The sequence below is a fragment of the Gavia stellata genome, chromosome 6 (assembly GCF_030936135.1).
Source record: "Gavia stellata isolate bGavSte3 chromosome 6, bGavSte3.hap2, whole genome shotgun sequence".
Taxonomy (NCBI): Eukaryota; Metazoa; Chordata; class Aves; order Gaviiformes; family Gaviidae; genus Gavia; species Gavia stellata.
The window spans coordinates 29,109,896-29,135,435 of NC_082599.1; the positions used below are offsets into that span (position 1 = coordinate 29,109,896).

Here is a 25,540-nt window from a genome sequence, read left to right on the forward strand (position 1 = left end):
ACTTCTTTGTGCATTTCATTCAACAGACTATGAAATTTGCTCTCTGTGTCACATTTATGCCACATTTCCCTCTTAAGTTTTTCAGTACTCAGCCTGTAAAAATTTTACTGTCTTGAGCCTGTTGGCTCACACGCCACCTAACTCCAGCCTGGCAGTAATGAGTAAGCCATGGTCAAAAATGCTTACTTCATAACCACTGACAGTCAGCAGATGTGAGCAATTCTCTGACCCCTGTGAGGATAGAAGGTTATGGCTGGCTTGAATATTATTCCTTTTTTTTCCTCCCAAAAAACCAAAGGTTGGTTGTACCATCTTCAGATATATTCAGTGATGGCTATCACAGAAATGGAATCCTACCGAGTAGCTTTCCCTCTCTCCATTATGCAAACACATACACATTTTTCTTACTCCTTCCTTTCTTTTTTGCTACTGCCTCACTTCCTTCCCAGCCCCGTGTTTATTCCTGCTGCTTTATAATATACCTTTTCCAACTCTCTTGTGCCTCTTTAGGGATGGGGAAAAACAAGAGCCTCCTCGCACATTATGCATGTGATTCCATAAATATTATACAGTGACACGAAGATTTTTTTTTTCACTCTATATTTTTCTTCCATGCAAAGCCAAGTAGGATCTGCAAGAGCAGATCAGTTCAGGCTTATCAATGGGGAAAAAAAAGTGAGCGAGAACAAAACAGCAGTGTTACGTTAACGGTTGGACTTGATGATCTTAAAAGTCTTTTCCAACCTAAATGATTCTATGATTCTACAAAATGTCTGATCAAAAATGTAAATTAGTTTCTGTAAAAAGAATGATAGATTAGGATTTTCCAGCCCAGAAAAAAGATACAGCTGAGGAGGACTGTGATGAAAGTCCATCAGACCACACATACAAAAGTTGTAGAAGACTGGACTTTGGCCAACACAGGAGTCAGAAGGCATTACAGCAAACGAGCCATTTGAACTCAACACAAGGACAGTGGATCTTTACACAACACCTGTGTCAGTAGGGCAGCTGTCCAATCACAGCGATCTGTTGTGATGGGCAGAATTTACACTGGTTCAAAAGGCAACTGGACAATTTTATAGAAAAAAACCAAACCAACATGTCTTATGATGCCTCCAGTGGTCACAGCACTACAAGAAAATGCCACTGTGTATTTGCTCTATGCAACTCCCTGGTTGCTAGCATTGGTCACCAACAAAGAGAGATGATGGACAGTGGGTTTTTGTTTGAACTAACATGTCCATCCTTGAGAATAAGGTAACCCTGAGGCATGTTCGCAGGTCAAGGCAGGTTTGTGAGTTTGCTGTGCTGGATTCAGACTGGCTCAGTGCCTTCTCATGGTGGGAGAACTCTCTGTTCTGTGGTCTAAGACAGCACAGATACTTCAAATGAGCTTTTCCAACATGGTAATCTCCTCTTTAACACCTGCGTAACAGCAGATTTTCCTTTATCAAAATTCAAAAGGATGTTGAGTTATAGAATTTTATAACTGTAAGAGTGCTCAGTTTCAACTGTCAGGGTGTATTCAAGCGCTGCCTACACCCAAACATGCCTAAATAATAGAAAGCATGTACAAATGCTTCACATATTGTAACTGTATGACAGTATGTAAGCTTTGCATTCACATAGATTCATTTGGAGAAGGGGTGGGGACAATTTTGAGATGCTCCAACATTTATACAATTACAACTGCAGTGCAGAGAGAAGCTCAGATCTCAGTACTTTACAGAATCACAGAATCACTACGGTTGGAAAAGACCTGTAAGATCATCAAGTCCAACCTGGGGAAAAAGAAAAAAAAAAAAGAAAAAAAAAAAGAAAAAAAAAAGCCAACCACCACACAACAACAACAAGCCACAACACACCAAAAACCAACCCACCCAACACCACAGAGCACCATGTCCATCAAGCTACATGCCACAATGCCACATCCACACGCTCCTTGAATACCTCCAGGGAGGGTGACTCTACCACCTCCCTGGGCAGCCTATTCCAATGTTTCACTACTCTCTCAGTAAAGAACTTTTTCCTAATACCCAGCCTGAACCTCCCCTGGCGCAACATGAGGCCATTTCCTCTAGTCCTGTCACTAGTCACTTGGGAGAAGAGACCAACCCCCACCTCTCTGCAACCCCCTTTCAGGTAGTTGTAGAGAGCGATAAGGTCTCCCCTCAGCCTCCTCTTCTCCAGACTGAACAACCCCAGCTCCCTCAGCCGCTCCTCATAAGACTTGTGCTCCAGACCCCTCACCAGCTTCGTCGCCCTTCTCTGGACACGCTCCAGCACCTCAATGTCTTTCTTGTAGTGAGGGGCCCAAAACTGAACACAGGATTCGAGGTGCGGCCTCACCAGCGCCGAGTACAGAGGCATGATCACCTCCCTGCTCCTGCTGGCCACACCATTTCTGATACAAGCCAGGATGCTGTTGGCCTTCTTGGCCACCTGGGCACACTGCTGGCTCATATTCAGCCGGGTGTCGATCAACACCCCCAGGTCCTTTTCTGCGGGGGAGCTTTCCAGCCACTCGTCCCCAAGCCTGTAGCGTTGCCTGGGGTTGTAGTGGCCAAAGTGTAGAACCCGGCACTTGGCCTTATTGAACTTCATCCGGTTGGCCTCAGCCCATCGATCCAGCCTGTCCAGATCCCTCTGCAGAGCCTTCCGACCCTCGAGCAGCTCAACACTCCCACCCAACTTGGTGTCATCTGCAAACTTGCTGAGGGTGCACTCTATCCCCTCATCCAGATCATCAATAAAGACATTAAACAAGACCGGTCCCCAAAACTGAGCCCTGGGGGACTCCGCTTGTGACCGGCCGCCAGCTGGATTTCACCCCATTCACTACAACTCTCTGGGCTCGGCCATCCAGCCAGTTTTTTACCCAGCGAAGAGTGTACCTGTCTAAACCACGGGCCGCCAGCTTCTCCAGGAGAATACTGTGGGGAACAGTGTCAAAGGCTTTGCTGAAGTTCAGGTAGACAACATCAACAGCCTTTCCCTCATCCACTAGGCGGGTCACCTGGTCATAGAAGGAGATCAGGTTGGACAAGCAGGACCTGCCTTTCATGAACCCGTGCTGGCTGGGCCTGATCCCTTGGGTATCCTGCACGTGTCCCGTGAGCGCCCTCAAGATAAGCCTCTCCATAACCTTCCCCGGCACCGAGGTCAGGCTGACAGGCCTGTAGTTCCCCGGATCCTCCTTCCGACCCTTCTTGTAGATGGGTGTCACGTTGGCAAGCCTCCAGTCATCCGGGACCTCCCCCGTTGACCAGGACTGTTGATAAATGATGGACAGCGGCTTGGCAAGCTCCTCCGCCAGCTCCCTCAGCACCTTTGGGTGGATGCCATCAGGCCCCATAGACTTATGAGTGTCCAGGTGGCATAGCAGGTCGTTAACTGCTTACTTTCATAAAGTTAACTGCTTTACTTTCATAAAATTTTGTACCCCCTTGTACAGAAGTCTACAGATATATTAAGACCTGGGGTTTGAATTTTGGAAATGGATTGCCAAACCCTACAGGATCTACCTGGATAGGCCTAGCTTAGCTTCCAGCATCCACTGCCCAAGCATGCAGGCAACACTCTCCTCATTCAAGTCCTAGAGGGTTGTCTGCTGAGCGAAACTTTTACTCATGGTATTTAAGAGGGGAGTGGTGCACTGAACAGTCTTATAGTCTACATGAATCCTCCGGGAAAAACTATACATAGCTAATTTTTTCCCCTCTTTTTTATTTTTAAGAATGTAGTTTGCTAAAAATAAATATTGTTGGAGCAGCCCTACTACTGGATTAGATAGTTAATCAGAACAGGCCCATCAATTAAAAATACTCTAAATTCATATGTCAAAAGTCTTCCTGCTATTCAATAAACAAGGCATTCTAATTGAAGAGGTCTGAAGACAATGTTTTTTTTGTTGCCTGTTTAACTTTTTTGGCTTGAATTTGACATCTTTTCCTACCTACTATCAATATTACGCTAGTACCAAGACCTGGATCCAAACGTGTCTTTGCAGCAGCGAAGTTTTGTTACATCCAAACCAAATTTCCCCGAGACATGAAAACTATCTGTGGAAAGTAATATTGCTCTCTGCACTAAATAACAACTTCTTGAACAGCTGCCCTGCAGCAATAGGAATACACTTCCTCCTCCATTATTAAAAAATAATTTAGTCCCTTCACAGGGAAAAAACCCAAAACAGGTTGAAAGGCACAGCCCAACAGCAAAAGAAAACCTCTGAGGTTTTTTTTCTAAGGAATTACCAGGAATTAAGGAGATACTTTCTTCCCTCTTCCCGATTTCTGCCCCTCTAGCATGGCCCAGTGCAGGCAGACACAGCATGTCACTTGGTGAGAGAGCAGCCTCTGCGAAATCCTTTCCACTTATCTAGCAGCTGGACACAGCCCTGATCAAAGTTACATTTCTCAGCACAATCCAGCAAGTTCATCCAACCAAAAACCAGACAACAATATCTTTAGCTTTAAGCCTCACAACAGCTTTCAAAAACAGAGCAGTGCAGTGCAATTGCAGAATATGAATCCAATTGCTCCAGCAGCAATTAATTCATTGCAACAAAACATAAAATGGAACATACACAGAAAATACAATACATCAGCTCTTAAAAAAATTTCTATCAAATACAGGATGCAACCAACTCTCAAATATAAGATGTGGATCACTTTCATAAATCCAACCACTAGCTACTGTAAAATGAAGGAAAGTTTGCTACTTTAAGAAGCTGAAAGCAGCAACAGTCTTCAATTTTTCAGAACCACACTCAGACTCATTATTGAAATTCAGATCACAGTACAACACAAAAATCAGGCAAAGCAAAAAAGTGTTACTGAGTTGCCCCATCTTAAAAGATTCAAGAGCTTCCAAGCCCACAGCCCTAGAAATGGAGAAGGTATGTTACTTTTCTGCAGCTTAACTAAACTGTTTTAAAAATGGTTTTGAATTAAACAGTTGCTAAGCATGTTTTCACAAGACTTATTTCAAATTAAGAGTGGTTTACTTGAATTCAAGCTGGGGAAAATACATTTTTAAGCTAAATTGATAGATGCTATACTCAAAATGCAGTGGTGTTTACACAGAGTTCTGTACAAGTTCAGCTTCATTTAGGCACCACTATTCAGAAAAGCAGCATCTCTGCATAGCCATACACCTTCCCCAGAAAAAGGGCTATGTGTACTCCTGGCTCTTCCTTTCCAAGAATCTTCTTCCCCCACACTTCAAATACATAGCCCCATGTTCCTTACATGTTACCTACCAACTTCCCTATCTCCTGCCTGTGCAGAAAGAAATCTGTTCCAAATGAGTGTGTCCACACTGTATGTAGGGAAGGGCCCAGCCTCAGCAGCTTTGACCCAAAGAGCTGTAGCTCTTGCTCCAAAGGAGGGTACAGGGGGAAGCAAAGGGCTGCAGTCAGCAGCTACATCCCAGCTGACACCACTGCTGGCTGCATGAGGCTTCTGCTCTATTTTTCTCCAGTATAAAGACAAACTACTCATGGTTAATCTGTTTAACTTCAAACTGCATCAAAGGAGGGAGTTGTCATGCAGTCAGATATGTGACAGCCAAGGCTGCACATAGCCTCTCCTCCCAACTCACCCACATTGGGTCTTTACAGGAATAAACTGTGGATGGGAGCAGCTCTGCCCCTCAGAGCTTACACCTTCTGGCTATTCTCTGATTACCAGCCAGCATAGAGCATATCATGCTCCTCAAACTATTAAGATGGAAAGGTTTCTCACAGTAATTTTATTCATTTTTATAGCTTGAACAATATGCAAATGATTTTAAAAAGCAAACATGAAATGACAACTTAAATAAAGGAAAGGCAATAAATATATAGCTTCTAGCCTTGCTAACAGGTGGTCTGCTTTTTTATACTTTAAGAAGCCTAGATACATGCCTCGACTTTCTGTTGGCAACAAGTTTCAGTATTATTCAAACCCGGAATGTGTGCTTTACTAGGCCGAAAAGAAAAAATAGTGTTGACACTAATACAGACCTTGAAGCAAGGACATACAAAGAAAATAATTACCAATGATTTTTCTATTCTTGTGACCAACAGCCTCTTAAATTGCAACCAGGACAACATTCATCTAAGTACCATTGCTTCAGAGTTTGGGGATAAACTTCTACATCACAAGCCCCAAATGTAGTTCTAGTAGTGAACACACATCTGTCAGTCTGCAGTTGTGAGTAATTACCACAACAGCATGCTTAGACACATACTATTCTAAACTGCAAACAGGTGCGCATTTTTGTGCGTGAACATATATACTCTTTAGGGAAGAGTTTGGTCCTGGTAACTTAGAACGTCTCTTCTCCTCAAACGACTATGAGGGAGTTGATAGAATCCATCAGCTCTTTGCACAGATGGAAATAACTTTGTATAGCCTGAAAACATTTTGTTAATAGGATGACAGTCTACGAGTTGCCCAAAATGGTTGCAAAGATTTGTAGCAAGAAGCAGGCCGACCAAAATAAACAGTAAAAGCAAAGAAATAAGCTTCCAGGTCTGAAAGACCATGTTCAGCTCTAAACCAGAAGTAACCTGGACTTAGCGTTAAAAGTGCTGACAATTGCTCTGAGTTTATCATAACTCAATTATGTTAATCATGTTAGACAACCTGAGAGCAAAGGATGGTTAGCATACATGGTGCAGAGGGGGATGCTGGCAAGTTGAGAGCAATTAGACAGTTAACCCCTGCAGGAAATGGAGACAGGTAATTACTACCTTTGAACACTGAAAGACCAGTGGAACGATGTAAAGAAAATGATCATATAGAATAAAACTAATCTCTCTACTATGCCCGTGATTTTATTCATCTAGTAATTACACAGTTCAGTTTCTACCTCATTTACTGAAGATATTTTGGAGTTGTCTTGAGTCCTTTAGGTGCAATGTCCTCATAGTTAGAAAATGTTATTTATATTTTTCATTTCTTTGCATCCGAATTAAATACTTTAGGGCCTGAGCAAGATTGTTACTTGGCTCTGGGCCCCTTCTGAGTAGACAGATGGAGGCATTAGGTAATGGGATGTGAAAAGCTCAAGTACAGGTGCAGCAACATTTTCCCCAGTGAAAGCACCATAAAACAGTAAGCTGACCTGCAAGATCCTGTTGGCCAACGCCAAGTGTGGTGGTATGCTTGGGATGGGCGGATGTACAAAGTGCCAGGGAATGCCACTGACATATATGCTGCAAATCCTAGCTGGGTGTGACACCAACACTCCAAGAAAGATAGCTGTAACAAGATCACCATGATGACCAAATTGCCTTTAATATTTAGTCCCCAGATGCTCTCACTGTCCTGAGCGCAAAGCCACTCTGTTTAAAGTGCTAATGCAGGAGTAGGAGTCTTACAGTTGAGGTTTTGGGTGTTGTTTTCTATTTAACCTCTTTATGCACAGAATATCAAATGGCACCCACTAATAATCATAATTCACTTGTAAGACAATGTCTGTTGCACATAATCCCGTGCATCGTTATTGCTCCAGTTTGCAAGTGATAAAGACAACTAAGCTATATGACATCTACCTGAACTGACAAAGCTGTCAAACAGAAAAATAAATACATGATGATTAACTAGTTTACTCATTGGTAAATACATCAATAATTATGCCTTATTTCCCTCAAAACAATTTAATTATATTTTGTCCGGATACAAACTCAGAAAGATTGTACTTATAAAAACCCCCAAATTTTTCTGTAGTGCTCTTCAGACTTCACACTGTGCTATGACAAAAGAAACAACATTTGAAATCTAAGCAGTGTTCAGGTAGAATATCTCTAAAACAGAAATGAAATGGCATATTAGCCATTTTTTCTGGTTATCTGTGGGGTTTTTTAAATCCTATCTTCAATTTGGTTTCATTAAGTGAAGGAGAAAAATCAAACGTAGCATCTTTGTAATCATTCAGAGCCTATGTAGCACATAACTGAACAGCAAAGGCCTTATGAAGTAAAAGCAGATGGACTACATTATGTATGTGCCCAGGCATTTTAGGAAAGTATAAGAATAATTCCTGGGCAGTGGTGACCATAGAAAAACTTGGTTCTCTTGTGTAAACAATGTTTTCCCCAACAGCTGTATTCCCCTTCCTGTTTATTCTTCTCTCCTGCAGAATTCTCTCAGTTTGGTCACATCTGTATTTCATTTATTTTTAAAAAATATTTCTTTAGCTATCCCCCTAGCCTTTTCAGATTATTAAGGCTGAGGGAATTTTCCAAATCTCATTTCTCCTTTCACAACCTATTCTGTTTACATTTTTACACTTCATTTAGGTTCTGAATTCACATAATGACCCACATGGGTTAGGGGCTTTGCCCACACAGACCAGTCTGCAGGGTTAGAGTCTTCATGTGAGCAATAGAAATTGTTTAGGCAATCATTTTTTCTTTCTGATTTTAAGACCAAAACACAGAAAAATAATTAAGTGAAAACAGCATTCAGTTGTTCCTTTCTTTTTTTTTTTTAAAGTTCAGTATTACATTTAATGCTTACATATTTCCATAATTATTAGACATGAGAAAAATTCCTAGAGCTTAATTTTTGTCACATCATATTTTAGAGTGCCTTTTTAATATTGGGGCTAATAATTATTAAAGTTGGACTTAACATTATTATTGATTCAAATCACCTATTTTTTTAATATATATTTATTGTATTCTGTTGAAATATTACAAGTTCTGCTAATTAAGTGAACAGAAATTTTTAGGATGTGTCTGCCTGCCTTTTCTTGAAATAAATACAAGTCTGAAACTGCACAACAATTAAACCAAGTCTGCTGTTTTTTTATTTCAGCTAGGTTACATGAAACAAAGTTATTAAAAAACATATTGTAACTGTAGTCTAGCATTTCATTTTATTCTATTTTATAGCCATTTTGCTGAGTCTCACCTCAGACTCTTCTTTCTTAAAAATAATTGAACAGATGAATCGCCTCTCAAGGGCAAGCATCAATCTCTGGGAGCAACTATATTCTACAAGCAATACCTTTTAAGATGATGTAATCTGTTCCAAGAAGCCTGTTTCTATTTTTAAGTGGCATACTTTCATTATGCTTTTAAAAGAGCATCTCCATCACACATTGTTACTTTGCTTTTAACCCAGTAACAATCGTCAGTGATATTTAATATACATGAAATGGCTTCAGAAAATCATTGATTTTATCTTCTTGTCTACCCAATTCTTACAAATTGTACTTGAAATGGTAATTTGAAGTTATAAGGCTATAAAAGAACATTTCTGCTTACGGTCATTTTTTCAAAAAAGGTGCATCTTTCACAACTGCCTTGAAATGCTTGAGCATTTTGTATGTAAAGTATATTGGAATGTTTTGGTTTCTTCACTTAATGTTACTGAATTTGACATTGGAGAACCTGGAAAAAACATTACAGCAGAAACTGCACAGAGAAAACACACTCAGCACTGAAACTTCATCTGTTTTCACAAGGAGAGACAATCATGACAAAACAAAACCTACAATTTTGTATAAAGAGCACTTTTTTGTGTGTTTTGTTTTTCACTACACTAATTTCCAGGTAAATCATTAAGTTCAACATTTCCAACAACATATACTTTCATATCAAAAAATCACTTAAAAAAATAATGTTTTTACTGCTATTCCCTACCAGAATGAAACCAAACATACTCTTGGTGGCACAGGCATGTCACAAGAAGTGATATGTGCAAGTGTTCCTTATCATCACATTGTAAGAGCATGCTGTTATCTCTTTATCTCTGCCATCATATTGCTACATTAAGATGTGAATCTCAGAGTACAGTGCGACACCATCTTACTAATTTTAGAGTACGCAGCTATCTTGCAGTGAGTATTATTGGATCTCCTGGAATCTCACCTATTCATCTGATGAGCAGCAGCAATACAGATCAGGGTTTCTTTGGGGGGGGGCTTTTTTTTTTTTTTTAAAGGAAGATTTTGAACCAAGAGTGATAAAGATGGACTATCAAAGTGATAGGATTCTACCATCTCACATTCCTAATAGGTATTATGAAAGCCAGCATTATTTTTCACATATAGTGCCACGCATCTCATATCTAATGTGTGGTCTACTAAAGCTACTCAGATCTTTCTGACATTTCCAGAGCACAACAATCATCATCTGCTCTCTCACATGCAAAGGCCTACATTTCTGTCACCTAAAGGCAAATGCACCTTAAGTTTTCCAGATGAAGTTAACCTTGGAATTTAATGTGGAAGCATCACCTAAAAAGAAACTGAGACAACTGCTGCCTGTAACTTTTTTTTTCTTTTTTTAATTTTTAAAAACTAAAGTTGGTAAACAGTGACTACCATACTGGCTCTAAACATCAATCACTTACAGTGCTATTTGTAACTATGGCAGCTAAGAGTTTATTGATTACACCATTGTGACTGCAATGGCCAAAGCCATTTTTCTTTTAGATGCTGATATATTTTGCTGCTTGGAAAACCAAAAGACTTTCCAGCTCAATATCATCTGCACATGTAATTATCATTAGCACATTTTCTTTCGGTTGACTTTTTAATAATTGAACTAGAACACCACCAATATCCACAAAACTTCTCAGAGTGTCACCCTCAACTGAATTATGTTTATTAGATGTAGAAAAACACTTGGAAAAATATATTACAAATGCACACTTTTGTCCTGGCAGGAAGAGAGTTTAGTTGATCTTTAAGGTATTTCCAATCTTTATATTGTATGATCCTCTGAAACTTTGTTTAGTGTCCCTCAGCCAATATTCTCAACCCTCAGTGCCTCACAGCTCTTATTTTTCTAGCAAAGTTAAATTCATTTTTCCAGTAATCACTCACAAGGAACTGCAACAATCCAGATTTGCAATTTTTTTCCTACTAATTTAATAATTTGATTAAAAATACAAAATAACAAAAAAGAAATATGTAATGTTATTTATAAACCTGTGTTGTTCACTTACTCTTCATTTTGTTAGCCTCTAAATGCCTACAGATTTCCTTTTCATTTTTTACCAGGGACTGTAACTAAGTATACAAGGATGGCAACTGCCAAGTCTGTTCTTACTTCAAAGATCAGCATCATATTTGTTTCTTCTTTCCCAGGCTTTTTGCACTTCCTCAGCTCTCCAGGAGTTTTCAAATGTAACAAGAGAATTTAAAAAAAAAAATCCTCCAGCACATTTCCACAGTGCCTCCAGGTTTGCAGGGCTGTTTGCAGCTGATGTTAATGGACAGGTGAGTAGACGGAGAGTAGCAGATGATGCTGTAACATGGTACAGCTCCTTCACCATCACACAAGCCAAAATGCACTCATACCAGGCAGTGCTAATAGGCAAGGGGGCAGCAGGGGGACAGAGATGTAGGTCCCGAGCCTTCCCTGTAAGGCTGCAGCAGAGGTATCTTATTCTTACTTGCAGAGATCTTTACCATGAATACATATACTTCAGCGTTTCCCTTCTGACCTTTTAATATAATGGATTTATTTAGATCTTCATTATTCCCCAGCTGTCCGCACAAACTTTAACTTTTAACTTTCTTAAAAGATATTTAACAGAGAACTTGCAGAGATCAGCCACTCTCTACATTAGTACATTGATAAAACCAACAGATTAAGCTACTGTTATATCATTATGAGTTCTTGTTGAACTTTCCTTTTTCTCACTGCCTTTCGTTTTCTCTTGACACATTTATCTTCAAAATGCCATTTAAGGGCATTAATTTTGTTTTAAGTCTATAGAGTGCTACAATTAGGAAGAACTGGACATAAACTGTGCCCAAACAACGCATCTGCAAGGTTGCAAGTTTCACAACAGCTTCATGCAACATAACAGCTAGGCATTAAGGGTCCTATAATCGTTTAGGATCTTTTGGGGAATATTCCGACAATCCTCTGCTATGGTAGGATCTATTCCACTTCTTTAACACCACTGGAGTAGTTCAGGGCTCTGCACTGTGGGATAGGGCCTTTCTGATCTTCCAGAACAAGGAGGCCCAGCTTGTTCCCCCCACAGATCCCATACAAATATATTGATCAAAACTCAAGTCTTTTTCCAGACAGTACCCCATCTAATGCATACTGTTTTACAATGCAGATATTTATTGCTTTAATATCCAAGTACCAAAGAGACAGATACAGGACTTGCACTGTACTCCAAGCAGATGAATCTCTTTTAGCATTTACAAAGCTCTGCTGCAACCAGCCCATGCATCACTAATTACCCTTACACAGGTTCAACCTATACTTTCTCCCATCTGAGCTTCGTTTGGTTCATACAGAAGCAGAGCTCCTAGGAAAGCAGCTTTGGCAAAGCAGAGAGGACTAGACAACCGGGAGAAAGAGAGCCCAACCCTCTAGGTACCCAGTTCTCAGTACACCGCTGCAGTGTGGCTTGTCTCAGGGATCCCAGCATAGCCACTGAGTATTTACAAAGCTACTCCAGCTTTGGTTCAAGCCTCAGAATGAAGGGGAAGCAGAGGAGTAGAAGAATGATGGAAGAAAAAACAAATATAGAAAGGATTAATTTGCTCTATTAATGTAGCATGATATATATATCCTGCCATGTCACAGACGTAAGTTTTCTTATAGTTAGCCAAAAGGTCACCATGATAATTTTTTCAGCTCTCATTTTTCACTTGTTATAGGTTTGATGAGAAAGTCTCTATTGCACTGTATAAACATTAAACATCTGAGATAGCTTAGCAAGTAAAACTGAACAGCAGAGCCTCTTCTGTGTTCCTGTAGGCTGCACATAGGAGGGTGTTGCCTGGTGGCATAGCCTATCACTCTGCACACTGGCATGTTCCTTCTCAGGAAATGCATGGAAAAGCTTAACTTTTTCAGAGCTGGAGGAAGGACAATGGGAGACTATCAGCACTTGGGTAATTTGGTCTATACTTTTACAACACCTCGGCAGAGCTCATGCTATAGTGTACAGTCACCAGACAGATAAAAGAGTCTGGATTTAAGAACCCTAAAAACCTGATTAGTGGTGGAGAATTTGGTAAAGGGGTATTAACTCATTCAAATTCTTTTAAGTATCACAATGTTGCCAAAGCACTGTTTATATTCTCTCAAGCAACACTTCAAACTCTGAACTTGGGATGGAAGGCCTCTATATCTAGAACAGCACTAGAGTATCCATAAAACCTGTTAATAGAAAAAAAAAAAAAAAAGAATGAAGGTACATAGCATTTATAGAATTCTGCAGGGAAAAGTAAATACTTCGCCTGTTTTTCTTGGTTTGACTCAAGTAGCTACAATCACATGGATATCTTCAAATAACAATGTAAAAAGGCTGTTCTGCAGTGTTCTGAGACACTTTGAAAGTGGTAGTATTGCTGGGTCTCGCATATTTAGAATGATGCGTTGAGAACAGCATTAGAAAATTCTTTCAAGTACCTCACTGTTTTGAAAGAGAGCTACAAAAATGCCAATGTTTTAAGTCAGATCTTTATCAGCTCTGAAAATACTGACTCAACTACTGATCTTTTAGCCTGAGCTATTCTGAGGGAAGGTATGAAAAACCCATCTGGATTGATTTAGCTTTGGTCTCCAAAAACAAGTACCATATCTGTATACATGATACATTTAGGATTACACTATAAAAGGCTACATACTTGAAAAACAGGCCTATAACCCAGTGATATAAATACTGTTGATGCACTAGGTGCATTAAAGATCACTAAACCAGCACTGTTAAGTAAACATCTTTTTTATTTCAAGTAAAGTAATACTTAAGATTTTTACAATTAGAAGTCTGAAGAAAACTTTCTTTCAAGTGCTCTGACAGGATCAGCTTCATCAACTACTTGCTGATGTATCACTAGATATGCAGCTCCAGATCAAACACTTCTCTCTGGTGATGGCATATTTTAGAACCAAAAACCTTCTATCAGTAATTATGATATCTTTCTCAACACAACACTAGCATGATTTCTTAAATTGTTGCTACAGATTCAAAATAAGACCTAAAACCCCAGCATTACACTGCCACACTATGGTACAATTAAGATCTGCAAGCAAGAATAGAACAAAAAGGTAATAAAAATAACTCCTCTACTTTAATTATTTAGGACTACAGTATCCACCATTACTTTTGTTTGCCTACTACATTTGTAAAGCACTAAAAAGAAACTGTTGTGTCTTGTTCAGCAACAGCTATCTGGGTACATTATGCTTGAGGATTTTATTTTTGTACTGTTGGGGGTTTTTTTTCCCAAAATGTAAAAAGAAAAAGTTTACTTTCTGCAAGCGTTAAAATCTTCAAAGACTAGTTTGATATGCCTGTTGCACAGATGGGATATGTAGGGAAGTGGATACCAAGGGCATTTCTTTACTTTGTTAGCTACAAATATAGAGCTTTTTGTTCTCTGCATTACAGTGTGATCTGAAAGGTTTTCAGCTGAAGCCAGTCAGAGGAAAGAAAAGTTCAAAAGACCTTCTCCAAGTTGTTTGTTTGTTTGGTTTTTTTTAAACTATTTGAGGTAACGCTACGTAACTTTAGAATCTACATTAATTATTTCTTTATGTCAGAATATGTCAGAAAAAAATGTCATTTCAGACCTAGAAATACTTAAAAATACTTAGTGTTTCCACATTTTTACTACTAAGTTTTGTGAGAGCTTTAAAAAAAAAAAAAAAAGAAACCAAAAACTTATTTTTGCTAACCTGGAAGCACAGCAACCCAAGATGGCTGAAATTTCACATCTAACATTTTAACTACAGCAGCTCACTGTACAAAACCTACATTATTTTAATTACTTTGCCATTTATATAATTTATACCTTCCACAGCATTTGTTTTGCAAGAAAGCTATAAATCAATTTTGTATGACCATTGCCAGTACTGCTTTATTCATTCTAACATCCCATTTTTAAGTGTTTTTCTAATAAATCAAACATTATACATAAGCAATTGGCTGAGGCCAAGACCATACCAATTATTTTACCTGCAAGAACTTGCCATTATAAACATTTCCCACAAGGCACAATAAAATACATGTCTGGTGCCACAAGACTTACAGGACTATCCTGTACTGAAGCATTAAATAAAGATTAGATGACTACCTGGGGTTTCATTTGTTCCACCCCTTCCTTAATTGCTATTGTCACCGCTTCAGTTTACAAAGAATGGCATAGCCTAGATGCATGCCAGTCCTTCCCCACTAGGATGGTTTATTCAAGCTTTTGGAATCCCAAATGAAGTATCTCATCTCCAAACACTTTCAGTCACAGACTGCTTAAGCCATTGATGAACAGGGATTCTCTTTTGTACATTACCCGTCTCTAAGCCACACAAACATGCATATATGGATGTACGCTTTAATACGATTTCTGTTATTAGGCCTCTGCTTTCAATTATCACACAATTTGTGTAAATTTTTTTACTGCCTTTAGTCAAAGCACATGCCACTATATTATACCTAGGATCCTAACTACTCCTAATAGTCAAGATTTATAAACAGCGAACTGTTGAACATTATAGTCTTTTAACAAAATCATCTCTAGAGTCTCACTAGCAAATGTGAAGTTCTCATGAGCATTCCTGAACTGACTGGGACAGGATCAGTCCAAATAAATTCTATACTCGCACCTGGTAGCAAATCTGCAGACGACCACCTAGGACTTGCCATTTTTGGAAGTCCTTTGGGAGGGGAGGAGTATAGCAAACTTAAGTGACACTGAATGAAGACCATTTATGGAAAGTGCATTCTTAGCAGTTCTAGTGTTTAGCAGTTGCCCAAGAATCATGCTGAACTGCATGAGGAACTTAAAAACAAATTCCAAATTTGCAACTCCTCCCCCAAATCCAACAATAGCCAATTTGAAAGCATTGGTCTTTAACAGCACCCAAAAATTTAGCAGCAGATACTTCAGCATTTCTGTTATTCTGTACATTTTAGTTGCAAAAATCTATTTTCCCTTCCCCAGCTGACAGCAGACATATCTTCTCCCATTAGTCATTCACGCATCACAGCTAAGTATTTAAAATTAGATAATCCTCTTTAAAAATATATATTATTTAAATTATAAAGATTTAGGCTGAAGTTGAATAGACTACTGAAAAATGCTGTTTCTTACTACTGTATCTTTCCTTACAGTCAACTCTGTGAAGGATACTGTATTCCACATCAGATTAATTGGAGTTCTTTCACACAGAAAGGATTAGTTATGATAAATGGCATCCTTAGTGCTGCTGAATTATGTCTTCCTCAGAAGAATTAAAACCATGCTTCATTGTCATTCATCAGGCATCCCCTTCTAGGAAACTACAGGAAACTTCATACCTTCCTGAACTTTTCCATCTGCTTATAAAGATCTGGATCCAGCTCCTGAGACACATCTTTCATCCAGAGTAGGGCTCCTCTGTATTCAGTCCGATACTGTTCCATTCGGTTTACTGTCAGCCATGTGTCTGAAATGGCCCTATATCTGAAAGTCTCCACTTCTTGATACAATCTACTCAAAGGAGTACGCAGTGCTAATCTGGGGGAAGGCGTGAAGAAAAGAAAGGAAGGAGAGGAACATGTTAAAGAAGTTTTTCCACAAAGGTAAATGGGTTAATACAACTACACAGCCAAAACAGTTCACTTAAGTACTACTCTGTGTTCAGACAGTTCTACAGCTTGGCTGGGGGTACATGTGAATGGGGTAATTTTGCATGAATGTGTTTACAACCTTCCTATTCAAGTCAAGACCTTTCACTTCCACATGCAAGTGGAAAAGGAACCTTTTCTAATGCATATATATATTTTAGTTAGCCAAGCTGCTTGTATGTATGCTATTAACATTCTTCTTTGAAAGCTGCATTTAACAACTCTAAAAATGTACCTGAGATAATTTATTACTGGATACATACCACAGATGTATCAGGATTGTTGTGTTAAGCCTCAGAAAAAGCACTTCCATTAGCCTTTTAATCTTCAAATGTACATGTAAATAAAGAAGTCATCTGTCAAGTAGATATTAATCCAATTTTTTTTTTTTTTTTTTTTTTTTTTTTTTTTAAGGAATCTGAACAATTCCTTTGAAGGCCATTTATCTTTTGGAAGGATTTAGGCATTTTCTTAAATGTTTCTTCCAGCAACTACACTTTGGAAAGGCAGTAGGGGACACTGTTGTCTTCCCTATGCCACCACTTCAGCTCCTAATGGGATGTCAGAACTAGACAGAATTACTCCAACTTTCGCTTTGCTTCCTCCTGCTCCTTCTGCTTTCCTCTTGGTTGCCAGCAGCCACCTCACCAGAATGGGTTCAACCAGTTCCACACCAGTGTAGAGTTAGTTTAATGTGCTACTTAGGGACTCCTAGGCATAAGAGAATTTCTAATTTCAGCTCCAGTAACCAGCAAATTGTGTCTTCTTGATCTCCAGCTACTGAGCTAGCTATTAGCATGCAACATAAAAATAAGAGCAGTCCCAACTTCAACATGAGCTTGAGGATGGCTCAAGAGAAGACAGACAAACAACTAGTTTTATTTTTATGTGAGTTTATTTAAAAAGATGCCTTAAAAATGCATTAAGAGATACAATAAAATGTGATCTTCTTATTGTGGCTTCCCCCCCCACTTTTTTGTCATTCTACAAATACTTACCCAGCCATTCAAAGGAAAATTCAGTTTATGTAGACATGTCATACAGTAGGATTTCTATAAACAGTTAAGGTTTATAAAGAAGCAAATCATCACAGCTTTTGCTCAAAGGTGCCTTACATGTGTTTTAGAGATCCCACTCATGGCTGTTACTGGATGTGCTAATGATCAAACTCTAGCCCAAGATAAACATATGAAATTCTCAGTGTTCTGTATGCGATGTTTTATTTTGAGCCAAACAGCTGCACTGTTAAGCTAAAGCTGGAAAGCATCACAGTAATTAAGAGCCCAAAAAAATCCTGTAAAATATAATGGAACAGAATTTTCCCTTGCAAATGATGGTGATTTTCAAACTTTCATAGTCCTGCTACTGTTAAGAAAAAAATAGCATTCTAATACTCATAATGCCATCAAGTACTGTTAATTTTAGACTCTTTGAGCAAACACAGTGTCAAGGGCTCTGGGCAACAGCATGTGTTTGTGTGTATGTGTGCCCCTCTGTATTCCTTACCTTTTACTGATTTGCTCCTACCCAACCTACATGAGCTCAGTGGGGATCTAGGATCTTCTCCTGGAGGACTTCATGGTTAAAGCAGAAAATGTCATTTAGACTCCTCTCACCTCTGTCTACTTGTGGTATGAGACTCCATAGCCCAGAACAAGGCATTCCCTTACTCATTTATCTGCCATCCCAGGACCCAGAAACCTCCACAATGGGCCTGCTGTAGCATTTCTCTGTAGAGCGAGAAGTGCCACTAAGCAGGAGAGGGACCTGACATCAGCTCCTTTACAACCCCACTGCTAGAGAGGCCATGCAGATGCACCTGTACAGCTTTAGAACTGATGAGCTGAACAGGCACAGGTGGGGGATCTGCAGATACACAGACATAGCAGGTCCACAGGACAAAAAACAGGATCAGGCAAAACTACACAGAGCAAGCCAGTAATATTGCAGTACTACAGCAGTTTTGGCCACTAATAACTTTCATATCATTTGGTTCCTCACACATTTCAAATGGCAAAATTAATTATGCCAACGGTGAATCAACTACCATTATCCCACATACTTTATAAATCAGATGGTAATTCTAACAGATATACCTTTGCTGAGAAGAAAAGCAGAGGGCCTTTCCTGTGGCTTGCATCATTTTTCCTGCTCTCGTTTTATCCTGAGAACCCTGTGATCGAAGAAATTTCCCCAATTCATTTTCTTCCTGAGACAGAACTAACGAAAAATAAATGAGTGGTCAAACACGTCATTTAATAGATTCCTAACAGCTTTAAAACTGGCCTAACATCAGATAGGTTGATCTCTCCAAATCCAAGCAGCACAGCAAAAAAAAAAAAAAAAAAAAAATTAAATTCCTGCATCTATTAAACAGAAGATCTGATTCACTTGAGACATTTATTGATGGGTTTGCTGTACTTAACAAGAATCACAAAAGTCTATCGGTGCCAAAAGACAACAGGAGAAACATGCTATTTCTTTCTTCAATAAAAGAATTAGGTTGGTGTCGTGGTTTAATCCCAGCCAGCAACTAAGCACCACACATTCTATACAATTCAAAAACTGTTTTTTAATTTGTATTTCAAATATCTGGAATATTTCAAATTAATTAATTTTCAAATTAACTCATTGTTTTTTAAACAAGACGACGAACAAAAATGAAAGTGTTTTTACACTGACTTGTTGACTACTTCCAAATTGGAACCAGGGGTCTTCACAATATCACAAAAACATTTCATTATGGCCTAATCTACTAGTCTTCCAAAGCAGCTGTCTCCTATAGGGCCTATTTCTTCCCACTACCAATAGGGTGAATGGCCTAATATAATGAAAGATCTTTTGAAGTCCTCTTGTCATTTTTCCAAATGCTGACAGTCAAATCCAATGCAGACTCATAGCATACTCTGGTAGAACATGCTGCATGCACATCTTTGCATCAGAGATTTCACCTGCTACTGTGCAACACTTCTTGAACTCAATACACTACTATTCTGTACTCTAATTTTATCTCCATATCCTGAAACATTATCTCTGACACTCTTTGGACAGGCAAAAGAAAAAGGAAAAACTGGAGAAAATGCACATAACATTCAACAAAAAGATGTCTCCAAAGCTGGATTCTCTTTTCCAGGCCAGAAATCACAGCAGCAGAGAACCAAACAATATTGATTAGAGAGAAGTCTTAGAGGTCATTTAATACAACCTGCTGTTTGAAACTTCCCAAATGAGTTTCCTGTCTCTCACTACTGACTGCCACTAATTACTGTACACCTGTTACAGCCAAGTCAGCATTATCAAATTCATCGTAATAGCACGGATTACTTAATTATATAACTAACAAGAAGCCCAGTATTCTTCATTGTCAATCCTGATAAAAAAATAAAACAGTTCAGAATGGAGGTAGGATTTCTAAGACAAGACACTTCTGAATTCAGACAGGCCAAGCAAGTAATGGAAAAACCCCCACAAACTTAAAAAGCAAGATTTCTCCCATATTTATTGCTACCTATCACTATATATCATCAAATATAAAACTTAAGAACTAGGAGATCTTCAAGCAAATAAGCAAGTCTGCCTTTAGCTGTCTACAAGGAATGTTATCTTTATTTTTAACTAGGATGAAACTAGTAGTTCCCCGTTTTCATATTTACTTTTTCACTTGTTCAGTGATTCCATATTGCAGACCTTATTTTAACTAATGTATTTGTTCATACTTACAACAAATCCTTTTTTGATACAGTTCAATTGCTTTCAGCAACTCCATACATGTTCTCTGAATAGAATGGAACAGCTGATATTGAAACAGAACACACAGAAAAATTTCTAAGCGTATGCAAGAAACACTGATCATTAAAATACAAGAGCAAGCTTCATTTTTTGCAGAAATTTTTAGGCATCCCTACTTCCTTCTTGAACAATGAGTAATCTCTTCGACTTGAAACTAATTTTTCCTTATCAATTGTGTTTTTCTTCCAATTAAGTTGTCCACTGAAACTACAGACAGACCAATTATAACATACAAAAGAAAAATAAAGACAAAAATAATTTGGAAACATTTGAATAGTTAACCAAACTACTAATGATTTTTTTCTTACTGATACCTTTGGATACATATGAAGATGTACAAATCTTTGTTTCTAAAAAAAGCACACCAGAGCAAAAACTTATCAAAATGTCTAGCATGTTTATCATGTGTTAAGTGGCACTATGCATACTGACTTTCAATACCACAAAGTCTGGTGGAAAAAACTTGCATGGGTATGTCAACATAGAAAGTTACTGATTTAAACTGGACTTTTTACTGGCATAGCTCTGGTTTTCTAACCAAGTTTATAAAGCAGCAATTTCCAAAGGAAGTAGGCAGGGGTGGGGGGGGTGGGGGTGGTGGAAGTCAGTCTTCGCCAAGTTTGGAGGTTGTTTCTAGGAAACAGAAAAATTACTACTCTTTCTGCCTGTCCATCTAAAACCTCCAATCTGTAACTTTAACCTAAACTCCACTGTATCAAGCATTACAGAAATATAGACAAAATGAACTACTGGCACAGTAACTGTCTTCCTTCGCATCTGCTTGACCTCCTGTACATTTACATGGGTCTTGCCTTTTAAACTGAGAGCATGACTTGCAGTTGGGAAGTTGCCCAAGTGAAAACATGCTTGTACTTTTCTATCTGGTAAACACAAATTTCCCTATTTCCAATCCCACCTGAGCTAACAAAGCATCCTTCCTGATGAATCTGCAACACAGTATGCATAGTAGGAATGCAGGTATATATTTATAAAACACTGTTTCCATCCTTACAGCTTGTTTTACATCCATACTCTTGATTTATAACCCATCACGAAGACCTCATAGCTAGAGTCATCACATTATAAGTCATCACTATTATAGGTAGAAACACAAAGATTTGTTTGTTGTAAAACAGCCTCTTATATTTCAGCTAAAACACAAACTGAGAATCCTAACTCAACAATTTTCTAAGAAACTGAAGAAAAACAGTAAGGCAAAACATTTACCCTTACATAACAAAACAATACTGATAAAACTTAGCTGGACACTGACTTGGTTATTACACTTTAGAAGTCCATTCTCTATCTTTTGCTTTGTGTCAAAGGTGCTCGAGCTCTTCAATTTGTAGAGCCTTCATTTTTTTTTCCCCTGTGGGATTGAAGATACTGACAGCAGGACTGCATTTGTCACACAGCAGGATTCTTTCTCTTGGTTACACTTTACAGTCTTTTAGAAGCTGTCTTTGGTCATGTCAAAACGCACTAATCTGCAAAAAAGCTCCCCAGAGGAGACTGCACTATGCACCTTGCTCCTTCTTTGTATATTTCATGTTTTTCTGGTATATGTGGTATTTTATAACTGTAGAAAAGAATATCATTTGTGTATACTATAGAATACTACTTAAAAAAATGTTTTAAACCTGTATTAGCAAAGGATAACGATGACTGACAGGAGCAGAAAGGATAATCTCCTGCTCCCCTCACCAAAAAAAAAAAAAAAAACCCAAACCACAAAAAAGCCAAACCAAACCCTGCTCCCCAAACCTGAAAATAGAAAAGATGTTAGGTTCCCAATAAAGTTTGAGGGACATAGGTTTCTGTATTACAAAATACCACTATACTTCCCATATTTACATAGGTACTTCTGTTAAAAATTGGAAAGTGTATTATAAGAAAATAATTATAAAAATTTATATACATTATTATATAGTATCTATGTATGCACATCTTAGAGGACTGATGGAAATGAAAACACTTTAAAGATTAACAAACAAAGAATACGCATTATGCAGATATTACAAACCTCTAGTTTTGCATCCAGATCTGCATCTGAAGCCACAACATGTTCATCTTCCTTTTTGCCTGTGACTTTTATAAGGGTTTGTTTTGTTTTCCAGTATTTCTGTTGCATTTTATTGACCACAGATTTTTCTTGGCTTTGAGCATATTGGTCATAAAATTCCCTTGGATAATTGCTAAAATATTAAAAAACAAAATTATAAAACTTCAATAGGATGCTTAAAAAATAAGTCTAACAAGTTAGATTAATATACTTCCATCAAAAACACTGCATTTGCATGCAGACATGTGTATTCTAACACTCATTTTCTTGTTACGCATTAATAACAAAGTAATTAAAAATAGCACTATATTTCCACAAATATTTCCCACCCTACTTTGGAAAACAATACACTGCTTTCAATTTGAACGTCTTTAGCATGTAGCATTGCCAAATAATCAGCTGCAAAGAATTCTTCCCAATGCATTACGGAATGATTTGTAGCCCATGGAATTATATTTTTATGTAACTAACAAGAGAGTTTCAAGTGAACTAGCAGAGTTGCTTAAGCAGATAGCAATTTTCATGCAATTTCAGCAGTGTCAGGATTTCACAAAGTTCATTTTATGAATGGAATTAGACTACTTGCCCTCCCTTTTTTACAATTGAATAATAAAGAATTAGAAGAATACTCATCTCTTGAGCATGCTATCTGCAAGATAGATAACTATAGATAGATAACCATCTTTCTTTATGCAATGACTACATGAAAACTGCGGGTGCATAACAGGTAATCTTTTTTTCAAGAATTATTTTCTATTGACAGATGATTCTGCATTCCTCTAGCAGGCCTAATAAAAAGTGCAATCTAAAGAGAAACTCCATATTCCACAATATTTAAACCATATGAAGAGGGTTTAGTAGAAAATACAGCCTCACAATGAAATCTTGATCTGTTTCAGGAAGAGTCATTCCATTATTAATTTCTGTGGAAGTACATGCCTTTTCCCCTATGTGTATATATAAAAAGCTGCAGTGATTTTGCAGATCTGTAGAAGTAAATGGTTGCTAAGACTTGCCACATTAAATACTCCAGGAAAATTAAAGAGGTTGAGGGTTAAGTTTATTTTGAGAAAAAATACCCTCCACCTTTGGAGTGACAAACTGTGGTTCGTTACTGAGATACTGCCCACTAGCTCATAACACACAGATTGCTCAGGAGTGCTACCCCAAGAGGTCTTCAGACCCAACATACGCATCAAGTTATGTATTGAGACACACACACACACACACACACACGTATGCTTGCTATGAAATACTAAGGCCATTCTGAAACAACAAGCCATTGGTACACATGTTCCCCAAAAGGGTGGCACACCTGCTCTATATAGTTACTAGTGACACAGTTTAACCTGCAAAGGAAGTTTATTTCACAGGGTTTTGTTACTTGCTTTAGTTATTTTTATTGAGTTAGAAGACAGTGCCTTAATCACCAAAGAGATGGTAAGAAATTAAACTGGAAGTGAACAAGTACAGTATTAAAAATGCGCTTCTACACCACACTTCTTGGCTTCTTCCCCAAACTTGAAAAGCAAAGATATTTGCCCATTTAATTCTACCCAAGCATTAGTTCCAAGAGTTTAGTTTATGAATTAAATTAAAATAAAGGCCTTTTTGGTGCTACAGCACAAAATAAACAACACATGCAAAACATACCACATTTCATGTGGAATTCTGCACAAACAAACCATTACGCACTCTGACAACAGACAACCTATCAAGTTAGGTGAAGCATATATTGACCTGATATATGCTGCACCTTTAAAAGACAAAATCTACAACTCTAATAAATAACAAGAAGATCCCCCTGCATTATGAGAAAACAGAATATGAGAGTAGCATTACTTTAAAAATAACAAAAAAAAAAAAAATCAAACTGCTCACAAGGCAGTATAAAGACCCTAGCTGTCTGGCTAATTGTGTGCTTTAACTTCTGCTACAGCTGTGCAAATAACTGATATCTCAGTTCAGTGCTCAAGTGAAGAAAACACCATAATTCATCTGATATCAACCAGCCTTGATATCTACTTCACTTGAGGTCACTAGAAATTCTGGGGGCATGGTGCAAGGAATAAAAATGAGTTATTAATATGAGGTCACAAAAAAAACCCCAAACAAACCTGGGATTAATACAGATTCCTGAATTAGAGACTGGTAAACCAATTGAAGGAATAAGAGGAATACAATCTTTTACCACTACAGACAAATTCAGCTTCTAATTTCATTTGCAGAATTTACTGCCTCCTGTTTATGCTTAAGACAATGAAAGATTTATAATCACATTACTGAAATATTATGTGGACAATTTTTACTGGTAGACACTTGTCAACACCTTTTAAAATGGATTTTGAGTCAAGAAATCATGGACATATTTAGGTTTTGTTAAACAATCATAAAATATAATTAAAAGAAGGATGTACTTTATTCTGAAGTTGATGACCACGGAAAACCTCTTGAAATATGACAGTTCATACACTTCTTTCCATTAAGCAGGAAATTGATAACATGTGCTATTCTTCTATCTAGTCAATTCACTTGTTTTTCCATTCTTTGGCAGTTTTTCATTTTTTATTTTATTCTTTTTAAACAGAATGTTTACCAGTGACTTCATACAAATACTAGATGCCAGAACATAACATGTGATAGACTCGGACAGTGACAAATCAACATGCCAAACACCATTACCTCTTTAGAATAAGAAAAAATGATCAAGGTACTTACTACTTATGACCTTCCATGTTTTTTGTTTTCTTCAGACACTTAAATAAAACAAGAAATTATCAGTTAATACAAACACCTTTAAAACATGATTTTCAAGTTAGACACTAGAAAACCTTGACCTTTTCACATTGCAAATTACTACGTTGTAGCATCTTGTTTACCATGTTACAACAGAAAACTTGTTTTATCTGTGGACCAAATGTTTTCCTCATGTAACACACAATTCTGGCTTAAATCCACAACAAACACATTTAAGTGGTGTCGCTGATGTTGGCAATTATTATATGTTAGCAAATTTTCCAGGCAAAAGCAAATTTACCTGGCATAAATTCAGTGACTTTTGATGAGGCAAGACAATATCATCCATGCTAGGCATCTTCCTCAG

At 38.0% G+C, this 25,540-nt stretch overlaps 1 protein-coding gene across 1 annotated transcript in view; it reads right to left on the reverse strand.

Annotated features, from left to right (window-relative positions):
• The window catches only part of ICA1 (islet cell autoantigen 1), a 62,442-nt gene extending 37,256 nt beyond the window's left edge, over positions 1 to 25,186 (reverse strand). Inside the window, exons 1-5 of the mRNA XM_059818333.1 lie at positions 25,156 to 25,186; positions 22,399 to 22,570; positions 20,307 to 20,379; positions 18,683 to 18,806; positions 16,278 to 16,476 (exon numbers count right to left, since the gene is read on the reverse strand). Of these exons, the coding sequence (XP_059674316.1) occupies positions 16,278 to 16,476; positions 18,683 to 18,806; positions 20,307 to 20,379; positions 22,399 to 22,570; positions 25,156 to 25,172 (585 nt within the window). The 5' untranslated portion in view covers positions 25,173 to 25,186. The remainder of the gene's footprint in view (positions 1 to 16,277; positions 16,477 to 18,682; positions 18,807 to 20,306; positions 20,380 to 22,398; positions 22,571 to 25,155) is intronic.
• Between the last annotated feature and the right edge of the window lie 354 nt (positions 25,187 to 25,540).